General features: G+C 36.1%; 2 protein-coding genes across 3 annotated transcripts in view; one reads left to right on the forward strand and one right to left on the reverse strand.

Annotated features, from left to right (window-relative positions):
• CDC73 (cell division cycle 73) overlaps window positions 1-26430 on the reverse strand; it is a 116867-nt gene that overhangs the window by 45522 nt on the left and 44915 nt on the right. The gene's annotated exons all lie outside the window — the stretch shown is intronic.
• B3GALT2 (beta-1,3-galactosyltransferase 2) lies at window positions 1543-9279 on the forward strand. Of its 2 annotated transcripts, XM_044762646.2 has the most exons (3): window positions 1565-2154; window positions 6057-6196; window positions 6626-9279. In XM_044762646.2, exon 3 carries the CDS (start codon window positions 6750-6752, stop codon window positions 8016-8018), a length of 1269 nt encoding a protein of 422 aa, XP_044618581.1. In that variant the 5' UTR covers window positions 1565-2154; window positions 6057-6196; window positions 6626-6749; the 3' UTR covers window positions 8019-9279. The 2 variants fall into 2 exon arrangements, with proteins under 2 accessions (XP_014724123.1, XP_044618581.1); XM_014868637.3 differs by lacking the exon at window positions 6057-6196 and having other exon boundaries at window positions 1543-2154.

Below are 26430 nucleotides of genomic sequence, written 5' to 3' on the forward strand. Positions count from 1 at the left end.
TATATAACAGCTCAAAAAGCCTTAGACTGCAATCTGACTTTGGATAAATAGTCAAGAAATGGTCTCTGTTGATAGCTGCATAGCCAAATCTTATATAACGAATTACTGAAAAATACTAATCCACTAAAATCCACTTCTACTTTTGTAAAAAAAAATTATTTTAAGTATGCACTTAAGCATTACTCTGTTACCTAAGTTTAATCTAAAAAAAAAAAAAAAGAATAGTGAACACGTAGCATGGGTGGACATTTCTGTAGTAAATGCCAAGAAACCTGGGTTTTAGTTCTCTCCTCCACTCTTAACTAGGGAAAGTCAAAGCTCTAGCCCAAGGTTTCCCATTTATAAAATTCTTAATGTTCCTTTTGACATTTCTAGGAAAATCACATACACTCCTATAAAACAGTCATAGGACTCCTAAAACTCCAAAGCACATTCCATCAGCTACATTAAAAAATATAATGAGGACAAAAAAATTTAAAATATTAGAGAAAATGTAAATCTATACTTGAAATAGACATTACTGGGGAAGATAGGTGGGATGAAGAGCATACATGACTACAAACATACAGCCTAAGTTCCAACGCGATCAATTTCTAGGAGTTAATGTCCCTGAAGTCTCAGAGGAAAAAGATAATTCAGGCTACCTAAAAAAAAAAAAAAAAAAAAAAAAAAAAAAAGAGACATTTCAGTATTCTCTAGAAAAAGAGAAGCAAGGTGCCCAGGAGACTAACCATACAAAGAAATACTTCAGGGTGAGTATCTACTGCTTACTGAAAATCTGCCTCATGGCAAGTTACTAAAGCACCCTGAAATATTAGGACAAGTAAATATGATCACACACCAAGAAGATCCTGTATGAGTGTACTGTATTTGTTGAATTCTACCACACACGAAATTTTAAAGAAAAGGGAAAATAAATAAATAATAAATGCTGACATTAAAAAGTGATTTAAAAAAAAGTTTTGCTGCCTTTAAGACCACTAGAAACCATAAGAGAGAAAGCAAGGAGGGGGCTTTATCACATCACATGTCAGTAAAGCAATCCATCAGCTGGTTTCTACAAAACCCAGAATAGGGGGGTGGGAGAGAGGGTCTAAGTTACAGATAAAAGGTCTATGAGTCCTACCTAGATATTAGTAAAATCAGAGCAATGCAAGGAAAAAAACTTCAAGGAAGGAGTACAGTAAGGGGTTAAATTACAGCAAGTTACATATAAAAGCTTAAATTGCTTATGCCCTATAAAATCATGTAAGAAACATGAAAACCAGCATCTAACACTGAAAACATTTAGAAAGCCTGTGCTTAAGCATAAAGTAAAAAAAAAAAGGAAATAAGCTGGAAAAAATAAAATTATAACCATTCATTTCATAATCATCCCTTTCTTGTATTATTCACTCATCACTGCACTTGTACTGAATATATATAATTTATCACATAGAAGCAGAATCTCTAAGCTTCTCCCTAACTTAGGATTTTAGTCAAAATGAATGCAAACAATCACGTGGGATTCAGCCAAGCAGTGACGTTCAATTCTGCTCTGTCAGAGAGAGCATCTGTCAAGCCCACATTTAAACTGCTGCCTGCCTGTGCAGCAGCTGAGGAACCGTGGATTTCATATTACAGACTAAAACCCCAGTAAAACTGCTTAAAATCCTTCCTGCAGCTGCCAGGCAACAACGAGAGTTAAACCCTCTTCTTTTCCAAGACAATCGAAGCCCTACATTCTAGCTCTGGCTGCTTTACATTGCAGCTCAGTGTTATTACTAGAAATATGGATACTGGGAAGAGAATACAGCACTGCATTGTCCGACCAGGAAAACAGCAGATGTGAAAAGCCTCGATGCATCAACTGTCGGGGAGAGTCAACAGTGCTCCAAACAGAACGAGCAACTGCAGCTCTTTTGTTTAAACAAAGAGAAAGAAAATGAAAGAAAGGAAAAACCTCAGAAGACTAGGACCCCTATGAACAAGGGGGGTAACTTGAAGACAAGCAGACAGATGGACACTTTGGATACTGTGAAAAGCAATCGCAGGAGCCAGACTACTGGGGGATGTGCGCATGTTCGATAGCATCTTTTTTGCTGAAGTGATGGCGTGCCAAAAGTATTTTCAGTGGGCATAATCCTCTCCACATAAATGGCCTGACCAAGGAAGGTATGTCGATATCTTGTGTGTGATATTCAGTGAAATGTCTGTTACCTTTTCATTGCCCTGGAGGCACTAATATCTGATAAACAAGTTCATACAGTTCACTGTCCTTGAAACTATGACAGGGTTTCTAAATTTATGATGTTAAAATTTGTCATTGTTTAGAAAACAAGCTGTCACTGGTTTATTCAAGTAAATATGTAGCTTGGAGTAGTTACGGATTAGTAGACATAAGAGAGAGAAAAAGCAAATAGTAACAAGATGTGCTTAAAGGATTCTCTGAGAAATTAAACTTAAAAAAAAAAAATCTGTAGCCCTCTAAAGAAAACACAGAAATCCTCTAACAAATTAGGTCACATTGAATCCTATCTAGTAAATTAAAGTGCTTTCTTAAAAATGGCTATCAAAAGAGACAATGCAGTGAAATTTCATTAAATATTATCAAAGATGATTTTAATATTAAGAGCTTTTTTCAAAGTCCTTTTAAAATAAAATCTTAATATATAACAGCTTTTAGTAACAGAATCTTCCCTCCAGTATCTCCCCAAATAAAGATAAAGAACACAAACTAGGAGAGTATGAACAAATTTTAAGTATTATCGAGGTATACGATACTAAAAAGAAAGCATTTGCATAGGATCACATAAGGCAGTCTGAGTTTATGGAAAGGACAAGACCACAGTAGATTTGCATGTGATCACAGTGTCCATGAAGACAACTTTAAACAAAGAAATATCAATAGTTGCTAAAAGATTCCCTCATTTGAAATAGTGAGCCTTTATTTTAAGCAACAGACTGATTCTAAATGAGCAAATATAAGGCTGTTCTTGGTGATCATTTTTAAAATGAAATCAGAAACATAGTATAAAATTACTTTGATATAAAAATATACATGAACAGCAATACAAGGTCAAAATATTAAACATAAACGTAGTTACTGTGCTTCCAGGCTATATTAATATGTAGTAAGGAACTACTGCCATGCTATGTGTGTGCAGGGCAGAAATAAACCTAATAAACTATTTTAGCAACAATCATAGTTAGAATAGCAACTCATGGCTCAGGAACTCAAAGATATTTCTAGTATTTCTTGCTGATCTATCAAAGATCCTGATTTTTGCTCAATTTCACAGCACAACTCAATAACTTATTTAATAACCACAAAAGGCAAACAATTTTAAGACATATGTAAGCATTCCATTCTAAAATTAAATGAGCTTATCAGGCCCTATTATTATTACATCGCAACATCAACTCGCTCATACCATGAATTTTTATTCCACCAAAGAATGAAATCAGATGGTATTAAACAAAAAAATATGGTTGTAAAAAATCTCAAGTCTCTCAGATTAAAGTCACCAATCATTTTTACAAGCTAGATATCTCAAAAGTATAGGAATATTTTATTCAAGCACCACTTAAATCTAAAACTGTTCAAACAGACTAAAGATATCAACACTTTTAGAAGCCAAATAATGAAAACTCTGTGTGTGTGAAGTCACTGAACATTTTACAGTAACGCTCTCTCCATGAACTTCAATCCATAAGATGTAAATACACATTAATAACTGGAAAATATTGCCATAAAAAACTCAGGAGATAAATCAAAGCTACTTCCATGCTGAGATGTAAAAGTCAAACTATTTAGAAAACCAAAATACTGTAACTTTCTTGTCTTGTTCCTACTTTTAAGAATTAAATACAACAGGCAGTAACTAGAGAATAATTTTATTATTTAATAAAAGGAGGAACAGTTTACTTTTAGTTCACTCTCCTTTTAACAAAATTTTATGATAAATACCTGAGAAACTTTTAAGAAATAATTTTTAAGGCTAGACACATGCACTTCATTTATCAATGGGAGATTAACAAATAGTACATGGATTTCAAGCCTGAGCAGCTTAATATTTACAAACACACAAATATGATGAATTTAAATTAAGATGCATCTCTATCACCTATTGCTACAAAATCACATAGGACCATAAACTATGTATTTGTGCTAGATTACAACATATAATAATTTGCTGTTTTCTATAACACTGAAATACTTGGAGACATCACTTCAGGTATACTGTTTTCATAAAAATATCACAATTTACTACTATAGTATTTACTTTCATTCATTTCTTCAGTCCTTTATTCAAATATTCACTCAAACAGCTGCCCTTGTATTTACTGCTTCCTAACACCAAATTTACACTTTTAAAAGATCTACATGATTGGACTTCAACCAGATTCCAAGCACTATTATATTAACAGAGAGCTGATACATTTAATTTAGCTTTGGAATGTTTAAAATACATTATCAAGTCAATTTATAAAGCAGTTTTTGTTTCTTTTAAATTTACACACATAACCCTTACATCTACTGGCTTTTTTATGAGGTGAAGGAAGAATCATTACTATTTATCAAATATTTCATTTGAAATAAAAGCTTAGAAACTGTGTCCTGGTCCAAACAGAATGGCAAACTATTTATAAGTGCAAGAAGGAAAAACGTGAGTTTCTACATCAGAACACTCAGCTCTATTACCTTCAGCTTAGCTCACAGCAGAACTATGTTTTACTCATACAGTCAATCGCCTTGGTCTTCATTAGAGTATGTGAAATTAAAATTCATGTAAATAAACTCTAATAAATAGAAAAGTAGATTCTATGTTTTTAAAATCCCAAACTTAAAAAAATCACTGTTCCTAGCTCACAAAATGATTAATAATTTTTTACAGTTGAGAAATACCATAACTTCTAAAAGTACTACATAATTTCAGATACTAGAAATTATTAAAAGCTGGCGCCTGTCCTATTACACTTTAGAAATTCGTCCCATTTCCCATCTACTTGCTCCTCCTAGTGGCTGTTACTAGAATAGTAGTGCTTTCATTCATAGGTATGTCTTAACACTTTCAATCAATATTTTCAAAGTAATTCACATTATATACGTGATTTTTAGTCTACAATTATTCAATTATATGAGGACTTCCATGTAAATGCCATGATTTTCCACAAGTAATTAAACGTCATGTCAAGTTAAACAAATGTGGTATTAACCATAAATCTCCCAATACCACAGGCTAAATAAACAGATACGTATGTATGTATACATTATTATTTCAAATAAACAAATGTTCCTATATTTTTTAATTGACTAGTTTTCTTTTGCTTAAAGAAATAATTTCACAATAAAAAGTTGAAAAAATTAAAATTACACATTTGCCCCCTTCCCAAAAAGCTTTTTCTCTCAATAGAAATAAAACTACAGCTCCTTGCCCACCTCAACCCCCACGCCTTGATCCAAAAACCTAGAAGTGAAAACCATGAACAAATTTGTGCTATGCACTGAAAAACCTTGTTCAAAGATAACACAACCAGTTCTTAATATGTGGCATCATGAACCTTCCATATTGACATCTCATATCTTTTTAAAAATCTAACGCTCTAAGTGTCATGCTAGCAGAAGCCCTAAAAATAACACGTTCTCTACATGCAAATTCAGAACACAGCACAACTCAAGAAATCTTTAAAAATGCATTTTGTGAAATTTCCATTTTAAACAGTTGGATATGATAGTACCTAGTGCCTATAAATTTTATAATAAATCTGAAGACCGTTCAAACTAACTCTTTGTTTAATTCTAACATGGAGACTCAACTGAGACATGACAGTGCTCTGCCAAGGCCACAGATAACTAGTGATAATTAGCTGCCACATTTTAAAAATCAATCTTAAGTCTAAGTAAGGACAATGATCTCCTGAATACCTCATATTTGAGATGGAAGGTAAAAATTAGATAAGAGTGCTTGAAAATGTTCATCATTTATTACTGTCTTAAAATACTGCACTGATGTTACTGGACCCTGAAAATTAATTTTGACAGGTGCATCTTCTCATTGACTTTCTCAACACAGTAGGGGCCAATGGAAACACGCCAAGCAGTGTACTGTGACTAACAGAACTCTGCCATCATCAACCTTGCACCGTCTGTCCCACAACTGATACATGACCATTTTACAAAAAAGGCCACTGACTGTGCTCCATACCACCAATGGTATGTCAAATCCATTTTAATTAATGCCAATAAATTTTCCATCTGCTCTCAGGCCTTCTTACACGGCCTCTCTCAGGAATCCAGTAACATTCTTCTCTTCTACATGCATAAAACTAAATCTTTAAGTCGGGTCAAAAGTATAAATGATCATCAGAGCTGAGACAATGAAATAAGTGGAAGAAAATCAATCCATCACTTCTCTTTAAAGTGCTCATTGTGCTACAAAGGTACATTTTTAATGAAATTAATCCTGTTCTCAGTGATGGAATGTTGCCAACAAGAAACAAACTATAAACTTTGTCCCCGGGTTATTATATTTTCACAGCCTAAATATTCTCATGTGTCCTAATTTTACTAGCATCCAAAGTCTCTTTCAGGCAGTTCTGTAACATTTACCATTTTATAAACTTTTATGCTTCATCTTTACAGAATGACTGCGAGGGAAACAATGTGACCGAATTAGAAAATGATTACCAAAGAACAGTATTGATTCAGGAGAAGAAAACACTTTCAGCCACCAATATTGCATATCTCATTAGTGGATATTTACAACATGCTTCAGTGGAGGAGAAGACACTGCTGCTTTGCAAAGATGAGCTGGAATGCCAAGAGGTCTCTGTTCCGTACCCATCTTATTGGTGTACTTTCTCTAGTGTTTCTTTTTGCTATGTTTTTGTTTTTCAATCATCATGACTGGCTGCCAGGCAGAGCTGGATTCAAAGAAAACCCTGTAACATACACTTTCCGAGGATTTCGTTCTACAAAAAGTGAGACAAACCACAGCTCTCTTCGGAACCTTTGGAAAGAAACAGTCCCTCAAACTCTGAGGCCTCAAACAGCAATTAATTCCAATAACACAGACTTGTCTCCACAAGGAGTTACAGGGCTGGAGAACACACTTAGTGCCAATGGAAGTATCTACAATGAGAAAGGTACTGGACATCCAAATTCTTACCATTTCAAATATATTATCAATGAACCTGAAAAATGCCAGGAGAAAAGCCCTTTTTTAATACTACTAATAGCTGCAGAACCTGGACAGATAGAAGCTAGAAGAGCGATTCGGCAAACCTGGGGCAACGAAAGTCTAGCACCTGGTATCCAAGTGACACGGATTTTTTTGTTGGGCGTAAGTATTAAGTTAAATGGCTACCTTCAACGTGCAATACTGGAAGAAAGCAGACAATATCATGATATAATTCAACAGGAATATTTAGATACATACTATAATTTGACCATTAAAACACTAATGGGCATGAACTGGGTTGCAACATACTGTCCACATATTCCATATGTCATGAAAACTGACAGTGACATGTTTGTCAACACTGAATATTTAATACATAAGTTACTGAAGCCAGACCTGCCTCCCAGACATAACTATTTCACTGGTTACCTAATGAGAGGATACGCACCCAACCGAAACAAAGACAGCAAGTGGTACATGCCACCAGAACTCTACCCAAGTGAGCGCTACCCTGTCTTCTGTTCAGGGACTGGTTATGTTTTCTCTGGTGATCTGGCAGAGAAGATATTTAAAGTTTCTTTAAGCATCCGTCGTTTGCACTTGGAAGATGTGTATGTAGGGATCTGTCTTGCCAAGCTGAGAATTGATCCTGTGCCCCCTCCCAATGAGTTTGTGTTCAATCACTGGCGAGTTTCTTATTCAAGCTGTAAATACAGCCACCTAATTACCTCTCATCAGTTCCAGCCTAGTGAACTGATAAAATACTGGAACCATTTACAACAAAATAAGCACAATGCTTGTGCCAACGCAGCAAAAGAAAAGGCAGGCAGGTATCGCCACCGTAAACTACACTAGGAAAGACAACTTTCTTTTTCAAACGTGCAATCTGTAAAATATTGCTAAAAGCATGTATAGTTAAAACTGATTACATCCATAGGACAAGTTTTAGTTAAAACTCATCAAATACAGGAATTCAAAAAGTTATTTTTTTAATTTCTGAAGAAGGCAATTCTCCAAAATACATTATATAACAAAAAGATATCCCAAAAGAATCTATTTAAAAAAATTGTATAAAGGGATTCTGTGTATTAACATGCAATAACAAGCATGCATACATCAATGGTTCAAGATTTATGTTAGGGGCCAACAAGATGTATTTGCATATATCTTCCACATAAATTTTAATTTAAGAAATGGAGACATTCAAAACACCCTTCATTTTAAATTCAGTTTTTCATATCACATATATAATTAAATGTAAATAAAACATCACTGTCAATTTTAAGGAAACTTTGTAATTGTGCAAAGGACAAATTTTCTGACCTGACTATTCCAGGGTTCTAAAAGCTATATTCCATGCAGTAAGATTTAGTTGAATATCATAAACACATTTATAAAGTTCAGATGTTTCATCAATGTGGTTCTCATCTAAGTCCTTACTTTTTAAAAACATCTGAAATATTTTCTTTTATTAATACTCACATATATCTGGGAAAATTATTTTGACACGATGTGATAAAATGCGAAAAATCAATGTGTCTCAGGCTCAAGTTTTTATAAAAAAAAAATTAAATGTTTCAAAATAGACAAAGTTTGTTTCCTTGTTGGTGTTAAGGGCCAAGCTAGTATTTCAATGAGTTATCCAATTAGATCAGTTACTGCACTCTTAAGGAGCACCACCACTTCACTTCAAGCGTATCTGTAAAAGTGTATCATGTTCCTCGAACTGAAGTAGAAGTGATTACTTACAGGCACAAAGAGAATGTACTGTTGGAAAAAGATAAGGGATAAAGAGCGAAGCAGCAGTTTCATTCAATACATTTTTAAGATGCATGTCTGCCAAACTGCACCACATGGGAAGTTTATTTCCTGACAGCAGGTGTACACATGCCAATACTTCATCATTTCATGGCACCGACTTCTTTCTCAGAGTGCCAAGTTTACAAACCTGCAGTTTTTAATTTGGTAGATGACAAATATTCCACATCACCAATTAAAAACCTTTTTGGGAGGGATGGGAGAAAACTACAATGTTTGATGAAAACTTGATTCTAGGATGAACAATGTATACAATGCACTTTTATCAAGTTTTTAATAAAAAAAAGTAAACGAAAAATCTTTACTGAGTGTTATGGTACAAATATTTTCACAGTAATTTTGTTTGGCTCCATTATATATTTTAAAATCGAGAAATACGAACCCACTAACTTTAACATAGTTTTTATTTTATACAAGTATGTAAAATTTATGAATTTAATTTAGTCAGGATGTTACTTATCCTAATTTTAAAGACAATCATTTTTATCCTTGATTCTATTTTGAAGAGATATTGCACCAAAACATAATTTTAACATTTGCAGAAGTTCAGAATCACAGAAACTATTTAAGTACTTACTAATATGTTGAATTCTGTTTATGCTCGATTTATCTCCCATTTTCAATTCGGCAGTCTACGTTTTCTATTCTACACAGAGTAACTTTGAAAGCTGAGCTATATAACATCCCCAGCTCTTGGTTAAGTCTGCTCTTCACTTAATTTATTCGATATGATTACAAAAAGACTACAATTACTAAATAAAAGTCACATATTAGAGGATATATCAAATTAGATGAGCAAGTCTGATGAAAGACAGAAGGAATCTTCCCTCAGTGTAGAATAATGCTCTCATTTATACTTCAGAAGCTTGGGGTGGGGGGGCGGGGGGGCGAGGGTATGTGCACGCGTGTGCAAGCACAGGTAGGCACAAGAAACAGAATGCAGGTGCTATTTGTCCAAATTATGATTCCAGTGCAGGATCTTTAAAAGATAGCACTTTCCTTCTGGAAAAATTCAAGTTTAAAAAGTTGACATATGAAAAACAGAATTCTTAACAAATTCCTCCCATCTCAGACATCAATTTAAAATCAATTCTATATTCCTGATAAAATATCTGGAAAACTGATAGTGATCTGATGACACTCAGAGGTCTCAAAGAGCACTGAATCAAATAAAGTTTCTTAATACTGCTGAAAACCCTTATTTTAAAATAAATATTCTATTAATTTATTTTTGATCTTCTACAACAATATGCAAGCTGATTTCTTCAGCAAATATTATGGTATTTAAAAATATCTCACCAAGTAGTAATTGTGCCTTTTCATGCCCTACTATGTAGTTACTACGCATGAAAATATAATTTTAAATGACAGCACTGCACTTGGTCAAAAAAAAAATTACAGGAACATCAACTATGTAATCTTTATACTCAAAGTGTTAACAGATATTTTAGAAGATAAAAATACCAAAACTTCCAATATTTACACCAGGTTATCTTGACCAACACTATAGGTGATGAAATTCTAATTCAAGTAAGTAATTTAAATTTCTCACCTTAGTTTACAACATAATCACATATAACTCAACTGGAATCTTAGTTAATATCTATTATCCAAAACCCCTGTAGAAATAACAGCAGCAGCAGCAGGAGCTATCAGTAGACTGAGCATAACTGTGTGCCTGGTACTGTGTTAAAGCGCTTTACAGACATGATCTCACGTAATCCTCTTAAACACTGAGAGACAGGGAAGACAGACTCACGCAAAGGGCTGAATATCTAGATCACACAGCTAGGAAAGCAGCAGGGTTCCATTTCAAAGACCATGCTCTCAGCCATTATGTTATTCTGCTGGATATTTCACACATGACACCTGCTGTAAGGTCTAAAAAAGCTCAGCAAAAATGGCCTGTCTCTTCTCCTACTCTCTGCTTACTCTTCATCTTCTGCCAGGGCCTCCAGGCTTCACAACCGTTTCACACGCTGGAGGGGCATCTGATGTTAGGGGCAAATAAAGAGAAGGGGAAGGAGAGGAAATCTGATCCCTCAGTTATCTTTTCTTCTCCTTTGTAGTTGGTGATGACTGGTGGCCAAAACCTTAGAAGAGCCTAAGAATTATGGCTTATCTCTTGCTCCGCTGGACTCTGAGACACATCTGTAAACAAGACGCAGGTGGCACTCAGAAATTATTAAAAGGTGCTTGTTCTGAAGCACAAGTGATCACTGTTAATAGACAAAGGCAGCACTGTATTTACCTGTGCAGAATTCTGGTTAGTCACCTTCTGTTCTGTTGATAAGGTGGTAAAATCTTTTCAGCCAAGTGATTCAAGCTTTGGGGGTTGTTTTCAGTTTTTACTGCTTAACTACAAAACTTAAGATTTAAGAAGCCAAAAAAGATCCCCACTACACATTTCTAATATACCTCCCAGAATAAGAGTGTATCACTTAAACATTACTCTCAGAAGACAGGTAATGTACATCAAATACTGAAAAGGGACATCTTGAGTTTCAGGAAGAAACCTGTCACTGTACACTCCATCAACACACGTGCACACCCTCCTCCAAGCATGCTGTAACATAAACCTTACTACGTTCCAGATCCAATCTGCCAGAGGAGGCAGGCAAACGTTTCCGCACCTACAGGAGTCTCCTCTCCCTTACCACAGCCAATGTCGGAGCTGGAGGACAATGGGGGCTAAGGCAGTTGCCTAGTCTGTGTATTAATCCAGTTATTTCAACTTCCAAATGAATCCTACAGATTCTAAATTTGAATCTCACTTTAGTATCCTAAACACTGAAAAAAAGGAAAACGGATCAATAACATCATAAAAAACAAATATTAAAGAACAGAAAGCTATAAATATTATAGCAAAATCTTAAATTCATGTTTGTATGAGTTTTCAATGAAATGTTTAAGGGTTGTATGCTTCATTGTCATAACTAAAATGCTACTAAAAATACATCAGAATATAGATAAAAAACAGAATTAACATGGGATTCTGATAGCAATGAGAATTTTCTAACACACTGAAGATTTGAAACAAGTTAATAAAATCACACTATAACCACCACAATAAATTTCTTTCAAGGGATTTAACAAAACTTTTCCCACTTGTGATTTAAAAAGTAAATACTATTAGAAAATTAAAACTAAAGGAAATCACTGTAAACCATACCCAAAATCATACTTAATTGTCAGAAAAAGTTAAGAGTAGAAATAAGAACGCTCACTAAGGCCATAAATAGACATTGTTTTATGATTTAACAGTAGTTTCCCAACTAATTTCCTTAGGTGTTTCAGCAATAGTTAGTAAACCCAAGAGTGGCATTCTAGAGTCCTGCCCTCACTTTAACAGCAACTGCACTTTCCTGTGCTACATGAAAAGATTCTATGTCAAAGTTCATTTGAAAAGAGTTTCTATTGTTTTGTTTTTTTAATTGAGATCTTAATGACTCTTGAACTGAAATATAACTACAGAAAAGAGAAAAATATATATATTTAATTATTATATAACACCCAACAGAGCGAATGACTCAAAGAATAAAAAGAACTCAGAAAATCAGTCAAAAACAAGATTAAAACACTAAAACAAGAGCCTTACACATAATAACCCATTATACAATACTATGGAAAAAAATTAACTCACAAAAACAACATTTTAAAAATAAAGAATAATCACTAAAACAAGTAAGAGGGAATTCTATGGGGAATACTAAACTTTTACTGAGAGAGATAAAAATTCTGACAACTAAAGGTGAGACTTGTTTTTAGGTAACAAGAACACCTACTTTTAAAACGGACATTCTTCCCCCAATTAAGATATCTTGTTCATCTGCATTTTCTAAATATTCTAGGGGGAAAAGCTGTTTTAATATATAGGGTCAGTGTAAGCCCAATCAAATCTTAATAAATAGTTTTTTAAGTTTCTAGAGTGTGTGAATGGAAATCACAAAATGATTATAAAATTAATACGGAAAAAAAGTGTCGGTAGCTAAGAAAATATTCTAAATGACAATAAAGAACTTCCATAAGCAACAATGATTTTGGTTTGTACTGGTACAAGAATTAGGCAGTTAAATTAAAAAAAAAAAAAATTAGACCTGCAAGAGACCCTACTATTTATAGTAACCTGGTATTATGAACAAATTAGAATTTACTATTTCATTATTCAATAGGAAAACTGGCTAAGGTCTAGGATTTAATCTTTTAGAATTCAAGTTAAGTCCTCATACTATTACAAAAATAAATTCCAGGTGCAGCAAAATAAGTACAATACTGTACTAATAATTAAACTTATCACGTGGGGGTCAGGGGACTATTTTACTGATCACAGAGTAAGAAGGAATTCAAACAGAGAGAGAAAGAAATCAAGCAGGAAAAGATAAACAGAATACTAACCGCTACGTAAAATTAACTTCTACCATAAACAAAATTAAAAGACAAAAGGTAAAAGACAAACTGAGGAAATATTTATAATAATGGACAGTAGGGTAAGTGTCTTGATAAAGAACTCATAGAAGAAAACATCAATACTCCAAAAGAAATTCAATCATAAGTCATAAATAAATCACAAACAATGAAATTATCCAATAAATAAAACATATTCAGCCTCAAGAGTAGTGAGATAAATGCACTTAGAATGCACCAGGTCCCATCTTTATCTTTCAAATCGGAAGGTAATTTTTAAAGTAATAGTCTATTCAGGTAATGAAAATGAGAAAGTACCCCAAATGGCAATGTAAATTGGTAAAGCCTTTCTGAAAAAGAACTTAAAAATATTTAACAAGAGCCTTTCAACCATCCACCCTCAATTAAAAATCTATTATCAGGCAATAACCAAGGAAGCAAACCAAGGAAAAAATTTTAAATTCTCAAAATAGAAATTTAAACTGTGGTAATATATAATGGAATATTATAGTCATTTAAAATTTGGATTCAAAGACTATTTAATAACAGAAAAACACTCATATATTCTATCAAGCCAAAAAAAGAAATCAAGACACAAAACAACGTAACACGGTTATTTCCACAACCAGACACATTCAAAAAAAAATCCTAGAAAATACATAAAAAACAAATGGTGATTTCTGGAAAATGGAATAATGGGTCTTTTCTTCTTCATAGTTTTCTGTTTTTAACAATTTTTCCAGGTTTACAATTAATGAAAAATAAAGTCATTAACAAGCTGATGAGCATCATACCAAAGTTTGCCCTATATCTTGTATAACTGGCACATATTCACTGAATCTACTCAAATTTAATAAATTTCAAATATTTTTAAAGAATTTCTAGAGTTATAGATGATAATCAAAGTTTTGATAAAGTGAACTAGAGATCTTTAAGAGAAATTTTTTTCAATCATTCAAACATTTTTTGAGAGCCTACAATTTGTCATGTATAGACACTATGATGATAATCAGACAAGATATGGTCTATCTTTAATAAATGATGTTTGGGTAACTCAACAGCCACAAGAAAAAAGAATTAGATCAACCATATATCAGAATAATTTCCAAACAGATCGAAGATTCAAATGTAAATAATGAAACAAACCAGTTCTAGAGGGGGGAAAAAAGTGAATTCCTTTATAACTTGGGAGAAGTAACTTTCCTAAATATAACAAAACCCAAAAGCAGTAAGATATTTATAACTGTGATTACATAAAAATTCGGGACAAAACTCTTGCATGGCAACAGAAACAACATCAACAAAAACAGAAGACAAATGACACACTGGGAAAAGATCATTTGTAACCTATAAAAGTTTATATCCTCAATATATTAAAAAGAGAAAGATAAACATAGAGAAGGAGGAGGAGGAAATCAACATTCTGACAGAAAAATGGGGGAAAAGTATTAATAGTTTAACAGAAAAAGAAATGGTATGACCCCTAAACATGATCAACTTTGGCCATAAAAGGAATGCAAATGAAAACTTCACTGAGAAACCATTCTTCACCTATTAGATTAACCAAAAATCAAGCCTAACATCATACTCTTTTGATAGACCTGCAGGGAAATAGGCACATTCATACATACTAGTGGGAATGCAAATGGTAGAACTCTTAATGGAGGGGAATTTGGTAACACCCTGCAAAATTAGATAAGCATTCACTCTTTACTCATCAATTCTGCATCTAGGAATCTCTTCGCAAAATACAGTGATAACGATATGAAATAAAGTAGGTACATATAAAACTAATCATTGAGGCACGATCTGTAATAGCAGAAGACAGAAAGCAACCTAAATGTCCACCCACACGGCACTGCTTAAATCAAAGCACACCACAACCTATGTAATTGCATTCAACTATCTTATAGTAAATAGTAACGCTAGTACTGTTATTTTGAAGTTATTCTTGAAATATAAGCTCAAACAAGAAATTATGCCAATACGGTTAGGAAATGCTATGAACTGAATTGTTTAAGAAAATATTTTCTCTCCACTTATAACCCTGTGCTTATGTCTTCACTAGAATAGACGTGGAAAACCAGAGTTACCGAAAAAGAATAGTTTTACTTATTCTCAAGAATACCACCATGTAACCATAAATGGGGTAAAGAAATAATGAATACAGGTGGATTGGTTACACACACACAGCTGGCAGGGGGAGGAGGGAGAAGAGGAAGAGGAAGAGAATTAGGGGGAACTCTGAGCATTAGAAAAGGAAAAACAGCAGACTCAAATCTGGATAACTATCATGCCTCAACAAGAGAAAAGCAGAGAATCCTCTTTTTCAAGAAGTAGCAAGCTTACAAAAATCTTAGGCTCAAGATGGATGGAAAAAGAGAGCAAAGACTTACTAAAAAACAGAGCAGAGACTTACTAAAGATGAGCTGCCTCTTAGGTCATTAAAAAGAAAAAAGATAAAACTGAGAACACCAAATTTCAGTTACTCCTGTGTATAGTGATTCTTAAACTCTACTCCCACAGAAAATTGGTGTTCCATCAGCTGGAGATGGCATACTCCTAAAAAATGAATCATGATCTTTTAAAATTTCCAGAAAATTTCCAGCACTGGCAGATTTTCCTTTGGGAAGCTACTCTACGCTCAATTTAAAAAATTCTAGGAAGACTTTCAATCAAGATACCCTGCCTTGCACTGGTCAAGCTAAGATAATCAGAGACCCTCTCTTCTAGTCATTTGAATCTTGAGGGAAACATACACAAACACTCAGGCACGCTCACCCACACACACACTCAGGTACAGGTACACACGCACATTCACAGAGAAAACAGCCGGAACTAATTCATTTGAACTTCAGCACCATGAAGAAATTATCTATTAATTCTTGCTACCTAGACTGCCAGAGCTGATACGGCTCCTGTCCCTTCAACCTCTTGGTTCTTCAATTTTACGAGCTCATCCAAATTGTCCAATACTTTTTCTTTTTTTGCTTCAGTTAGTTAATTTTTGCTTGTCACCAAAGAATCCTGACAGAAAACCTACTACCAGCAAATTGTGCAGTAATAAAACGGTTCCTAGCTCTTATGATGATTCCATGACGCTCTAGAAGACCATGCCCTCTGTGTGCTCTCTCACCCGAACAAATCAGGAGGCCAAAGGAATCCAAGAACAACTTCTCTGTTAAAGAAAACAGGCTGAAAATTTTACAGCTGTTCATAATCCATATCCATGGCCAAGCCTCAGAAGAGCAACAACGCAGATTTTGTGCATACAACATAATACAGCCAAGACTAGAGTACTATAAACGCCTTATTACTGAGGAGGACCAGGGCAACAGGGTTTGGGAGCTGTGTTCCTAAAGTCACCCCACAATGAGGGAGAGCCAACAGGTCTCCAAAGCAACCGCAAATGCTGACTGCCTGAGCCTGATACGCTGTAAAATGTTGTCCAAGCTTAGAAATCAGTGAGCAGAGAGGACTAGTCCACCAGGTCTCACATCTGCCATTTAAAACTGCATTCCTTTATCAGAGATATCCTGACAAGGGGGGAAAAAAGCTACAAACTTCTTCTTCCTGATAGATTTATGTAAAAGAAGGAAAAGAATGAAGGAGTCCTCTACAATGAAGAAAGAAAGCTAACAACTGGGCAAAAAAAGACAAGTAAACCTAATTTTTAAAAAAATAAAATGAAGTTTTTAATCAAAGTTCAATGCATAACCCCAAATTTAAAGTATTCGTATGTCTGTTTGTCTGCCAAGCACACAGACATTTAACAGTATATTGTTAAACCCAAGTTATCTTTTCTCATCTCCAAATTTAAGACCTTTTCATCATTTCATGTCTCAGCGAATGGCTATCTCCAGTCAGCGGCCACGTCAGAATACCAGGAGTCATCTCTGCCAGTTCCTTCTCTTGTTCTCATCCATATCTATCTCTCCCCAAAACCTGGATTCCCAGTGGACTCCATCTGCTTCTCTTCACCTTACCCCTCTAGTAGTTCCAATGAGGATCTCTCACTTGAACTGCTGCAATCCCTTTACAGCTGGTTTTTTCAAATTCCTGCAATGTGTTCCCCATGTTATAGCCAGAACAGTACTTACAAAACACAAAGCTATTCGCATCATCTCACAGCTTCGACAGCTTCCCAATGCTCACACAATAAATACCAAAATCCCTGCAATCCCGCGCTAGCTCAAGGCCCAGGAATGACTCTCTTCCCTGAAGGCTAATCTCACTACTCAATCACTTGATCGCATTCCTGCCTTCTACTTCATTCTATCAATTACCCTCTCTTTCTCAAAATTGATTTTAAAAGCAATAAAGAAACAAAAATCCTAGATTAAAAACAGTGAATTGAAATTTGACTCAATAAAAGAGCCTTACTTTTTTGGGTTTAAAGCATTTTCATCTTACTTGAAAAGAAACTTTTTTAAGGTATCAAGTCAATCTTTCTCTATAGTGACAAGATTCATCCATTGATTGGGATATGCACAAATAAAGCAACGTATAAGTAAATATACATTGACAAAAAGAAAGTACAAGTATTCTGAAAATAATAACTATCATCAGTTACACAAACTTTAAATCCTTCTCAATCATCTTGGACTATACAAAAATAGATTTACAAACAAGCTACTGGAACTGAATCATGTATAGGGAAGCAATAGCGAAAGTACTGATGATCAAACTTACCAAAAGCCACATATGTGTTAAGGTCCTTCATATTACACTGCATTTCTAAGCAGGGAGTATGACACTTAAGATCAGGAAATGAGGCTTAACCTTCCTCACGCAATCAATACAGATGAAACTGCTAGCCATCATTTCCCAAACAGATCAGTTTTACTACTCTAAATTCTAGAATGCTAACATTAGGCTAATCGACATTCTTGAGCCCAGTTCTCCTTACAAGTTGAAGAAACATCCAGAAGTCCACTCATGTGATAAATATTTACTGACAGGCATTGAGACATGAGCTGTAGATACACTGATGAACAAAAACAATCATTAAGTTGTTGTGATAACACTCCTTTGACAGAGAAAGCCATTTATCAAATCTTGATACAAATAAATGGAAAGGACAAATGTGCTGTCTGCCATGAAGGAAAGATACCCAGTACTTAGCAAGCACGTAACAGGGGATCTGAGGTAATCTCTGTTGCCTGTGGTCAGAAAAGCCTCCCCTGAGGAAATGTTTAAGCTAACATCTAAGAAATAACTAGATGTTAATCAGGCAAAAGGAGAACAATGCCACGAAGAGGGAACAACAGGTACAAAGGCCCTGAGGTGAGAAAAAACCATGGCACAACAATAAAGAGGGAGACTGGCATGAGCTGATGCCAGAAAGGTAAAGAAAGAAAGGGTAAGGTAAAGCCATAGAAGGACTTGTAGTGCCTATTAAGAATTATGCTTTTTAATCCTAAGAGTAACAGAAAGCCAAGATATAGTAATATTTGGGAAATAAAAAAAATTGAGGCTAGTTCACGCCTAATGGCTTCTACCTTCTTGAAGTTTGAAGCACACTAGCTACAACGTGAAGAACAGACTGAAGAGACATATGAGTGATGTGAGAAGACCAATTAGGAGACCACAATCCAGGCAAGACAATAGAACAGTTTGGACCAGGAAGGATGGTAGTGATATGGAGATAAGGCATTCCAGAGACATTAGGAGTACGGTCAACAGGCCTTCATCTGGATATTGGAGGTGAGGGAGAGGGAGGTAAGTGGCAAGGATGAAGCCTAAGATCCTGCCTGGGCACTGAGGGGATGATGGCACCATTTACCAAGAGAGGAAACACTATACAAGAAGAACCTGATTCACCAGGGATAAAGTAATAAAGAGCCATCAAAAATGTATAAAAAGCCTGTCAAGTGGCACTGGGGGGGGGGGGGCCTATGTCTTACAAAGAATCAATAACAATAATAATAAATGTTAACTACTACTCTATACACATATGAAAGAATGGAAAGTAACTAAAAAGTATGAGCTTAAGAATCATTCATTTGATAAATACTTTTCAAGCAACACCTACGTGCCCAGTACTCTGTTCTCAGCACTGGGGATACAACGGAGGGCAATGAAGACGTGGTTCCTCCCTTCAGACTCTCATATTCAAAGAAAATCGTCAAAGTAAACAAGATTACTACAAGAAAAAACTGAGAGGTCTTCTTGAAAGTGACCTTTGAATGGAGATCTGAATTATGAGGAGCCAGTGTCATCATGAGCAAGAGAAAGGACAATTGAAGCAAACAGAACTGCAAAAACAAAGGCTAGGAGGTTGAGAAGAACTTGACAAGTGTGTAGAAAAACAGAAAAGACCCAGTGAATTAGAACTGCAGTGAGGACCTTTCTTAACACCTTTACTCTAGAGCAGGGGGCTGTGGATAAAATCCAGAGAGCCCTTAATTTGGATGGGGGGAAAAACGTATTATTTATTTTCACCAACCTCTAAGAGAAATTAACATTTCCTTCCTTCAAGAATGAGGGCAACAAACAACAGTACTGTTAACAACTGTTGTGACTCTATCACCAAGAGAAATCAGGTATTTTCAAATCACATTAAAACTGGTACAGATATCCTGAAATACTGTGTATGCTCGTAGAGTCACGTGCCGCATTGACGACACTGGAGTCAACGACGGACCGCATATCCAACGGTAGTCCCATGAGATTAGTGCCATGTGGCCTGGGCGTGTAGTAAGCCATACTATCGAGCTTCGTGTAAGTGCACGCTATGATGTGCGTACAATGACAAAGTCACCTGATGAAGCATTCCTCAGAACACAGCCTCGTCATTAAGCGACACGTGACTTTAAAATTCTGGCATTTATTAGATTTATTGCTAGAGCTTAGTAAAGAAGCACAAACTACCATGTCATAAATTTGTATTTTTAAAATATCTTGATGGGACTGGCCCGGTGGTGCAGTGGTTAAGTTCGCACGTTCCGCTTCTCGGCGGCCCGGGTTTCGCCAGTTCGGATCCCGGGTGCGGACATGGCACCACTTAGCAAAAAGCCATGCTGTGGTAGGCGTCCCACATATAAAGTAGAGGAAGATGGGCATGGATGTTAGCTCAGGGCCAGTCTTCCTCAGGAAAAAAAACAGGAGTATTGGCAGTAGGTACCTCAGGGCTAATCTTCCTCAAAAAACAAAAAAGAGAGAAAAAATAAAATACCTTGATAATTATACTTCAATGCAGTTGGTTTTATTTATCTTACATACTTTATTTCATGCATTAAAAAGATTATTCAGAGAGAACTCACAGGATTGACCAGTCTACCAAATGGGTCCATGGCACAAAAAAAGATTATGAACCTCTACCTAAAGTAAAGGAACTTAAGATTCCTAACAACTAAACGCAACTTTTGGTGCTTGTTCGAATCCTATTTCCAACAAATGAACTACAAAAAGACATTTTTCAGAAAAACTCAAGAGACTGGAGAATGAATTGGGTATTAAATGATAGCAACAAATTATTATTTATTTTCTTATGTGTGATAATGCCTCTGAGGCTAGGTTAAAAAAAAAAAAAGCCCATGTTTTTTACAAGTGCAAAGTACAAAACAAAATGTCAGTGTCTGGGTTTTGCTTTACAATACTTGGGAGAAAAGGGGAGATGCGGAAGGGATGAAATAAGAGTGGTGAAAACATGATAATCAGACTGTGTGATGGGCAGATAGAAAATCATAAGCTATTTTCTCTGGTTATATTTATGTTTGAAATTTTTCATAATTAAGAAGGAAAAAGGGGGAAAGCATTTGGCAGTTGCTTTGCAAAAAGGAGCCCCCTAGAGGAAAAAAAATTACAAAGAGGTACTGTCTGTTGGAGAACAAATGAGAGAAAGATGCCCCTTCCTCTAGGCTGATGATGTCCTAGACCAAGTCACCTGATTTGATAAGGGTGGAAACTAAATAGGGATTTTCCTCTTGTTTCCCCCATTCTGTTCAGGGAAGACAGTAGGAACCTGCTCAGGTATTAGCCATATCTTATGAGCATGTGCTCTCTGTCTAATGGCACTCATCTGAAAGGAAAAAGAACCTATTCCCATTATATCAGCCGTCTGGGCCTAGAAAATTAGTCCTTGATCAAACTAGCACTCTTGGCATTAGAAATAGCGATCGTTTAGGAAAAATATGTTACAGTCTTAAGCTAACAAGTACTGATTCAGTTTAGATTTATACTTAGGAAGATCTGGAAATTCGGATGACTAGGGTGGAAGGAGGAGGAGGGAAGCTGCACAGTAGTTGCAAATGCACATAAATGATGCAATGCCAGGTCACTACAGTCTTCACAATCAGTAGAAAGCAAATAAATTGGATAGGGGTCAGAGGATGCCATATCTAGGCAACTGGACCAAACAAGACGGTTCCCAGGTTGTCAAAAACATGACTGTCCCTGAAAAGGAACCCTTTCCATTCGTGTAACTAGAGCAGGCTCTATGCCTCTCGGGCTTCCCACATCTAAGGGGGGAACGCCAATAAGGCTCTGCAACCAGCAGGAAGGTGGGTCGGCCAACCCTCTCTGCTTCCCCAGGCCTGTCACACGGTCCTGCTCTCCTCACTTGTCTTCTAATCAGCTGACTCCCATCAACCTCTCCTTTGTCTTCGTGTAATGTCTCTTCAGCCTGGCTGACAAACAAAACACCCTATCACTTTGTTTCCCAAATAGCATATGTTGTCACAAACCTGACAAAAATCGATACTTTTATTCATTATGAGAAATCCTCCTTTTAAAAAAAATACCAAAAATCTATTCTATTTGGCTTTTAGCAATCGAAAATTCCTGATTATAAAAGATTTATTAATAAAATTTTAATTCCTTAGTACTAGGAAATACATCTTATACTGTAACACAGTTTCTCACTGCCGTTATTCTAAAATCCAAATCCAACATTACCAGTTTCCATTTAACATTCTTGCATTTCCTAAGACAAATAGAAATAGTTTTAACCACAGTACATAAACAATACCCATTATGCAAATACCTCCAATCTTACAAATTTATCGTTAAAGTTGGATTTTTACTTAATGCACATGCCAGGTGTGTGTTTAAATAGCATCCTTCCTAAAATTCACCTAAATATCAATTCCTAAGAACGTAAAATTCAACTCAAGTATTTTCTTTCTCTCCACAGCCCCAGTACATAGTTGGATGAGCTAGTTGTTAAGTCCTTCTAGTTCTTCTATGTGAGACACTGCCACAGCATGGCTTGACAAGTGGTGTGCAGGTCCGCACCCAGGATCTGAACTGGAAACCCCAGGCTGCCAGAGCAGAGCACACGAACTTAACCATTATGCCACTGAGTCAGCTCCTCAACTCAAGTATTGATCGCTTGATCTAGCAGATAATTTATTGCCTTCTATATCAGTTGATAAAAATTTAAGCCAAAAGTTAGCAAACTACAGATGTGGGCCAAACCCAGGCCACTGCCTATTTTTGTATATCCCCTGGGCCAAAACTGGTTTTTACATTTTTAAGGTTGAAAGACAAATCAAGGGGCTGGCCCAGTGGCACAGCAGTTAAGTTCACATGTTCTGCGTCGGTGGCCCAGGGTTCACTGGTTCAGATCCTGGGTGCGGACCTACACAGAGTCTATCAAGCCATGCTGTGGCAGACGTCCCACATATAAAGTAGGGGAAGATGGGCACGGATGTTAGCTCAGGGCCTGTCTTCCTCAGCAAAAAGAGGAGGATTGGTGGCAGATGTTAGCCCACGGCTAATCTTCCTCAAAAAAAAAAAATTAATTAAAAATAAAAAAAATTTTTTCAAATTTAAAAATGCTAATACTTCCTGACATGTAAAAAGTATATGAAATTCAAATTTCAGTATCCATAAGGAAAGTTCTACTGCAATGTAACCACACTCATTCATTACATATTGTCTATGACTGCCTTTGGGCTACAACAGAGAGTTAAGTATTTGAGACAGAGACCTTATGTGGCACTCTCACAGTTTGGCACTGCTGACTGGCACACTACAAATCACAAGAATGCAGTTATACTGGTCACCCTATTTTAATTTTCTATACAGCATATATCACCGTTATTCCGTTTGTTTGTCCCCCCTCCTGTTTATCATTGTATCCCCAGGACCTACAATACTGCCCAGCATACGGCAGGTGCACAACAAATATAGGCTGAATGAATGCAAAACACATCATGTTGTGTGCCACATATTCTGCCATACAGCAACATCTGAAGTCTACTATGCAACTGTGGGAACTTCCACCTAACCTTCAATGACAGTGCAATCTGAAATGTAATGACATGCTAAAAAGATAAACTATTATCTATTATCTATTATTCTATTATCAAGAAAATAACCAAAGAGAATTCTAGAAATGCATTCCAAGTGATGAAGATGCTCAGTTAGTATCATACACTCATGGACTAATATCAGTATTTGGAAGTATCTATCTGCATGAAAAGACATTTTTTCAAAGATGAAATACATAAAATTTCATTACAGATCAGCATTAACAGATTGACATTTACAATCAATTTTGGTAATAGAGAACAAACACTGTGAATCACAAAATGTCATCCCGCCACCAAAAGAAATTACATTCTTCTCATTAGCAGATCATTATTACAAAAAATTTTACTTTTGGATTATTGCTTTATTTGTCATTAAAAATTTGGAGAGATCTCATTTCTCTCTTGTTACATAAGTATCTATATAATTTCTTTGATTTTGCCTATAGGTCTGCAAGTCTAAAATATTTACTACCTGGTCCTTTACAGAAAACGTCTGCCAATCGTCGATTTAAATCATTACATTTAAGCTTTTTTAAAATCACTGCAGACTCAGTGACATCAGCATCATGGCAGAGTGAACTTGCCCAGGACTCTCTCCCCTCCAACATTCAACGAAAAGGGGCAGCCATACTCCAACACAGGGCATCCTAACACAACATAAAAACATCGGAGAGACACGCAGCCATACAACAGAGGGCGGAGAGGCTGGAGCCCCTCTCAGAGGAGCTGGAACGGGGCAGGAGAGAACTTCACTCCTTCCCCTAAAGACTGCAGTAAGTGACCATGGGAGGCTCCTTGAGGGAAGGAACAGGGGAGGGGAAGTTCGTTCATGGGAACATAAAGGACTCCTGAGGCCCCCTGCAGCTGAGCGACCTCTAGCGGGGCAAGAGCTTTCGCGAGGGGTGACCTCATCAAGCCAACACCACAGGAGATGAGATGGCAAGAGCAGAGCGAGAAAGTCCAGAGAGGATGCAGGAGAAAGCACTGCAGCCCCCACTTGCCCCACACCCACTCCGCTGCCTGGGATCTCGGCTAAAGGGAGATGGCTCAGAATATGCAGCTCTTGACCCCCACCCAGTGGTGATAGGCGGTAACTGCAAACAAATAATATCAAAATGCCTAAGATCTGTCCCACCTCCTCTAGCAATATCAAACACTATATCAAATCTCCAGACCAGGGAGAAAATGACAAGTACCCAAAATTCAGTCTTGAGGACAAGAAATATGTAATCTAAGTGACAATGAATTCAAAATAGCTAACATCAAAAAAGACAACGAGGTAAAAGAGAATGTAGAGAAACAATTAAATTAGTTCAGGAACTACTTCACAAAAGAGATTGAAACTATAAAGAAGAATCAATCAGAAATATCAGAGATGAAAGACACAATGGAAGACATAAAACAAAATATGGATTCCCTGAATGCTCATGTGGACATCATAGGGGAGCATATCAGCATAATCAAAGACAGACATGTTGAAATGCTCCAGATAGAGCACGAGAAAGAACTAAGACTAAAAAGAAATGAAGAAAGTCTCCGAGAAATATCTGACTCAATTAGGAAATGCATTATAAGAATTATAGGTATTCCAGAAGGAGAAGAGAAGGAGAATGGAGCAGAAAGCGTGTTCAAAGAAATAATAGAAAACTTCCCAAACCTAGGGAAAGAGAGGGAAATCTGTGTGGAAGAGGATTCCAGATCTCCTAGATATGTCAGTGTAAAAAGATCTACTGCAAAGGCATATAGTAGTAAAACTAGCAAAAATGAATGACAAAGAAAGAATACTAAGGGCAGCAACACAGAAGAAAATAACCTACAAAGGAACCCCTATCAGGCTTCAGCAGATTTGTCTGCAGAAACTTTACAAGCTAGGAAAGAATGGCATGACATATTTAAATCTTTAAAAGACAAAAATTTTCAGCCAAAAATACTCTATCCAGCAAAAATATCCTTCAGATATGAGGGAGAAATAAAAACTTTCCCAGACAAACAAAAGCTAAGGGAGTCTGTAGCCACGAGACCCCTCCCTACAAGAAATCCTCAGGAAGGTCCTCATACCAGAAAAAAGAAAAAAAGGCAGAAAAGGGTTACGAAACACAGAGTAAGGTGATAAATAGGTAGACAGAATCAGAATAGGAAGTACATACTCAAGTATAGCATTAAGCTAAAGGGAAGGAAAACAGCAAAAAGAAAGATAATCCTGTCATTTTAACCACAAACCCCCAACACAAGATGGAATAAGATGTGAGAAAAACAACTCAGGAGGGGAGGAGGAAAGGGACTGAATCAGTTTAGACTAAGGGAATAAGAGGCCATCAGAAAATGGACTATCTTATACACAAGATTCTGAAAACAAACCCCAAGGTAACCAAAGGTAAACAAAAAAGCAGAGTAGAGACACAAATAATAAATAAGGAGGAAACAAAAAAACACATCATAAAAAAACTACATAATTCAATGGGTAGACCAAAACACACAGGATGAGAAACAAAGGAAATGCAGGAAAACTGGAAAACGAGTGATAAAATGACAGCATTAAGCTCTCATACATCAATAATCACACTAAATGAAAATGGAGTGAATTCTCCAATAAAAGGACACAGAGTAGAGAGATGGATTAAAGAACAAGACCCAACAACATGCTGCCTCCAGGAAACACATCTCAGCTCCAATGACAAACACAGGCTCAGAGTGAAGGGATGGAAGTTGATACTGCAAGCTAATGGCAAACAAAAGTAAGCAGGAGTCCCAATACTTATTTCAGACAAAGTAGACTTCAAGATAAC

The sequence above is a fragment of the Equus asinus genome, chromosome 30 (genome assembly GCF_041296235.1).
Source record: "Equus asinus isolate D_3611 breed Donkey chromosome 30, EquAss-T2T_v2, whole genome shotgun sequence".
In the NCBI taxonomy this organism is placed as follows: Eukaryota; Metazoa; Chordata; class Mammalia; order Perissodactyla; family Equidae; genus Equus; species Equus asinus.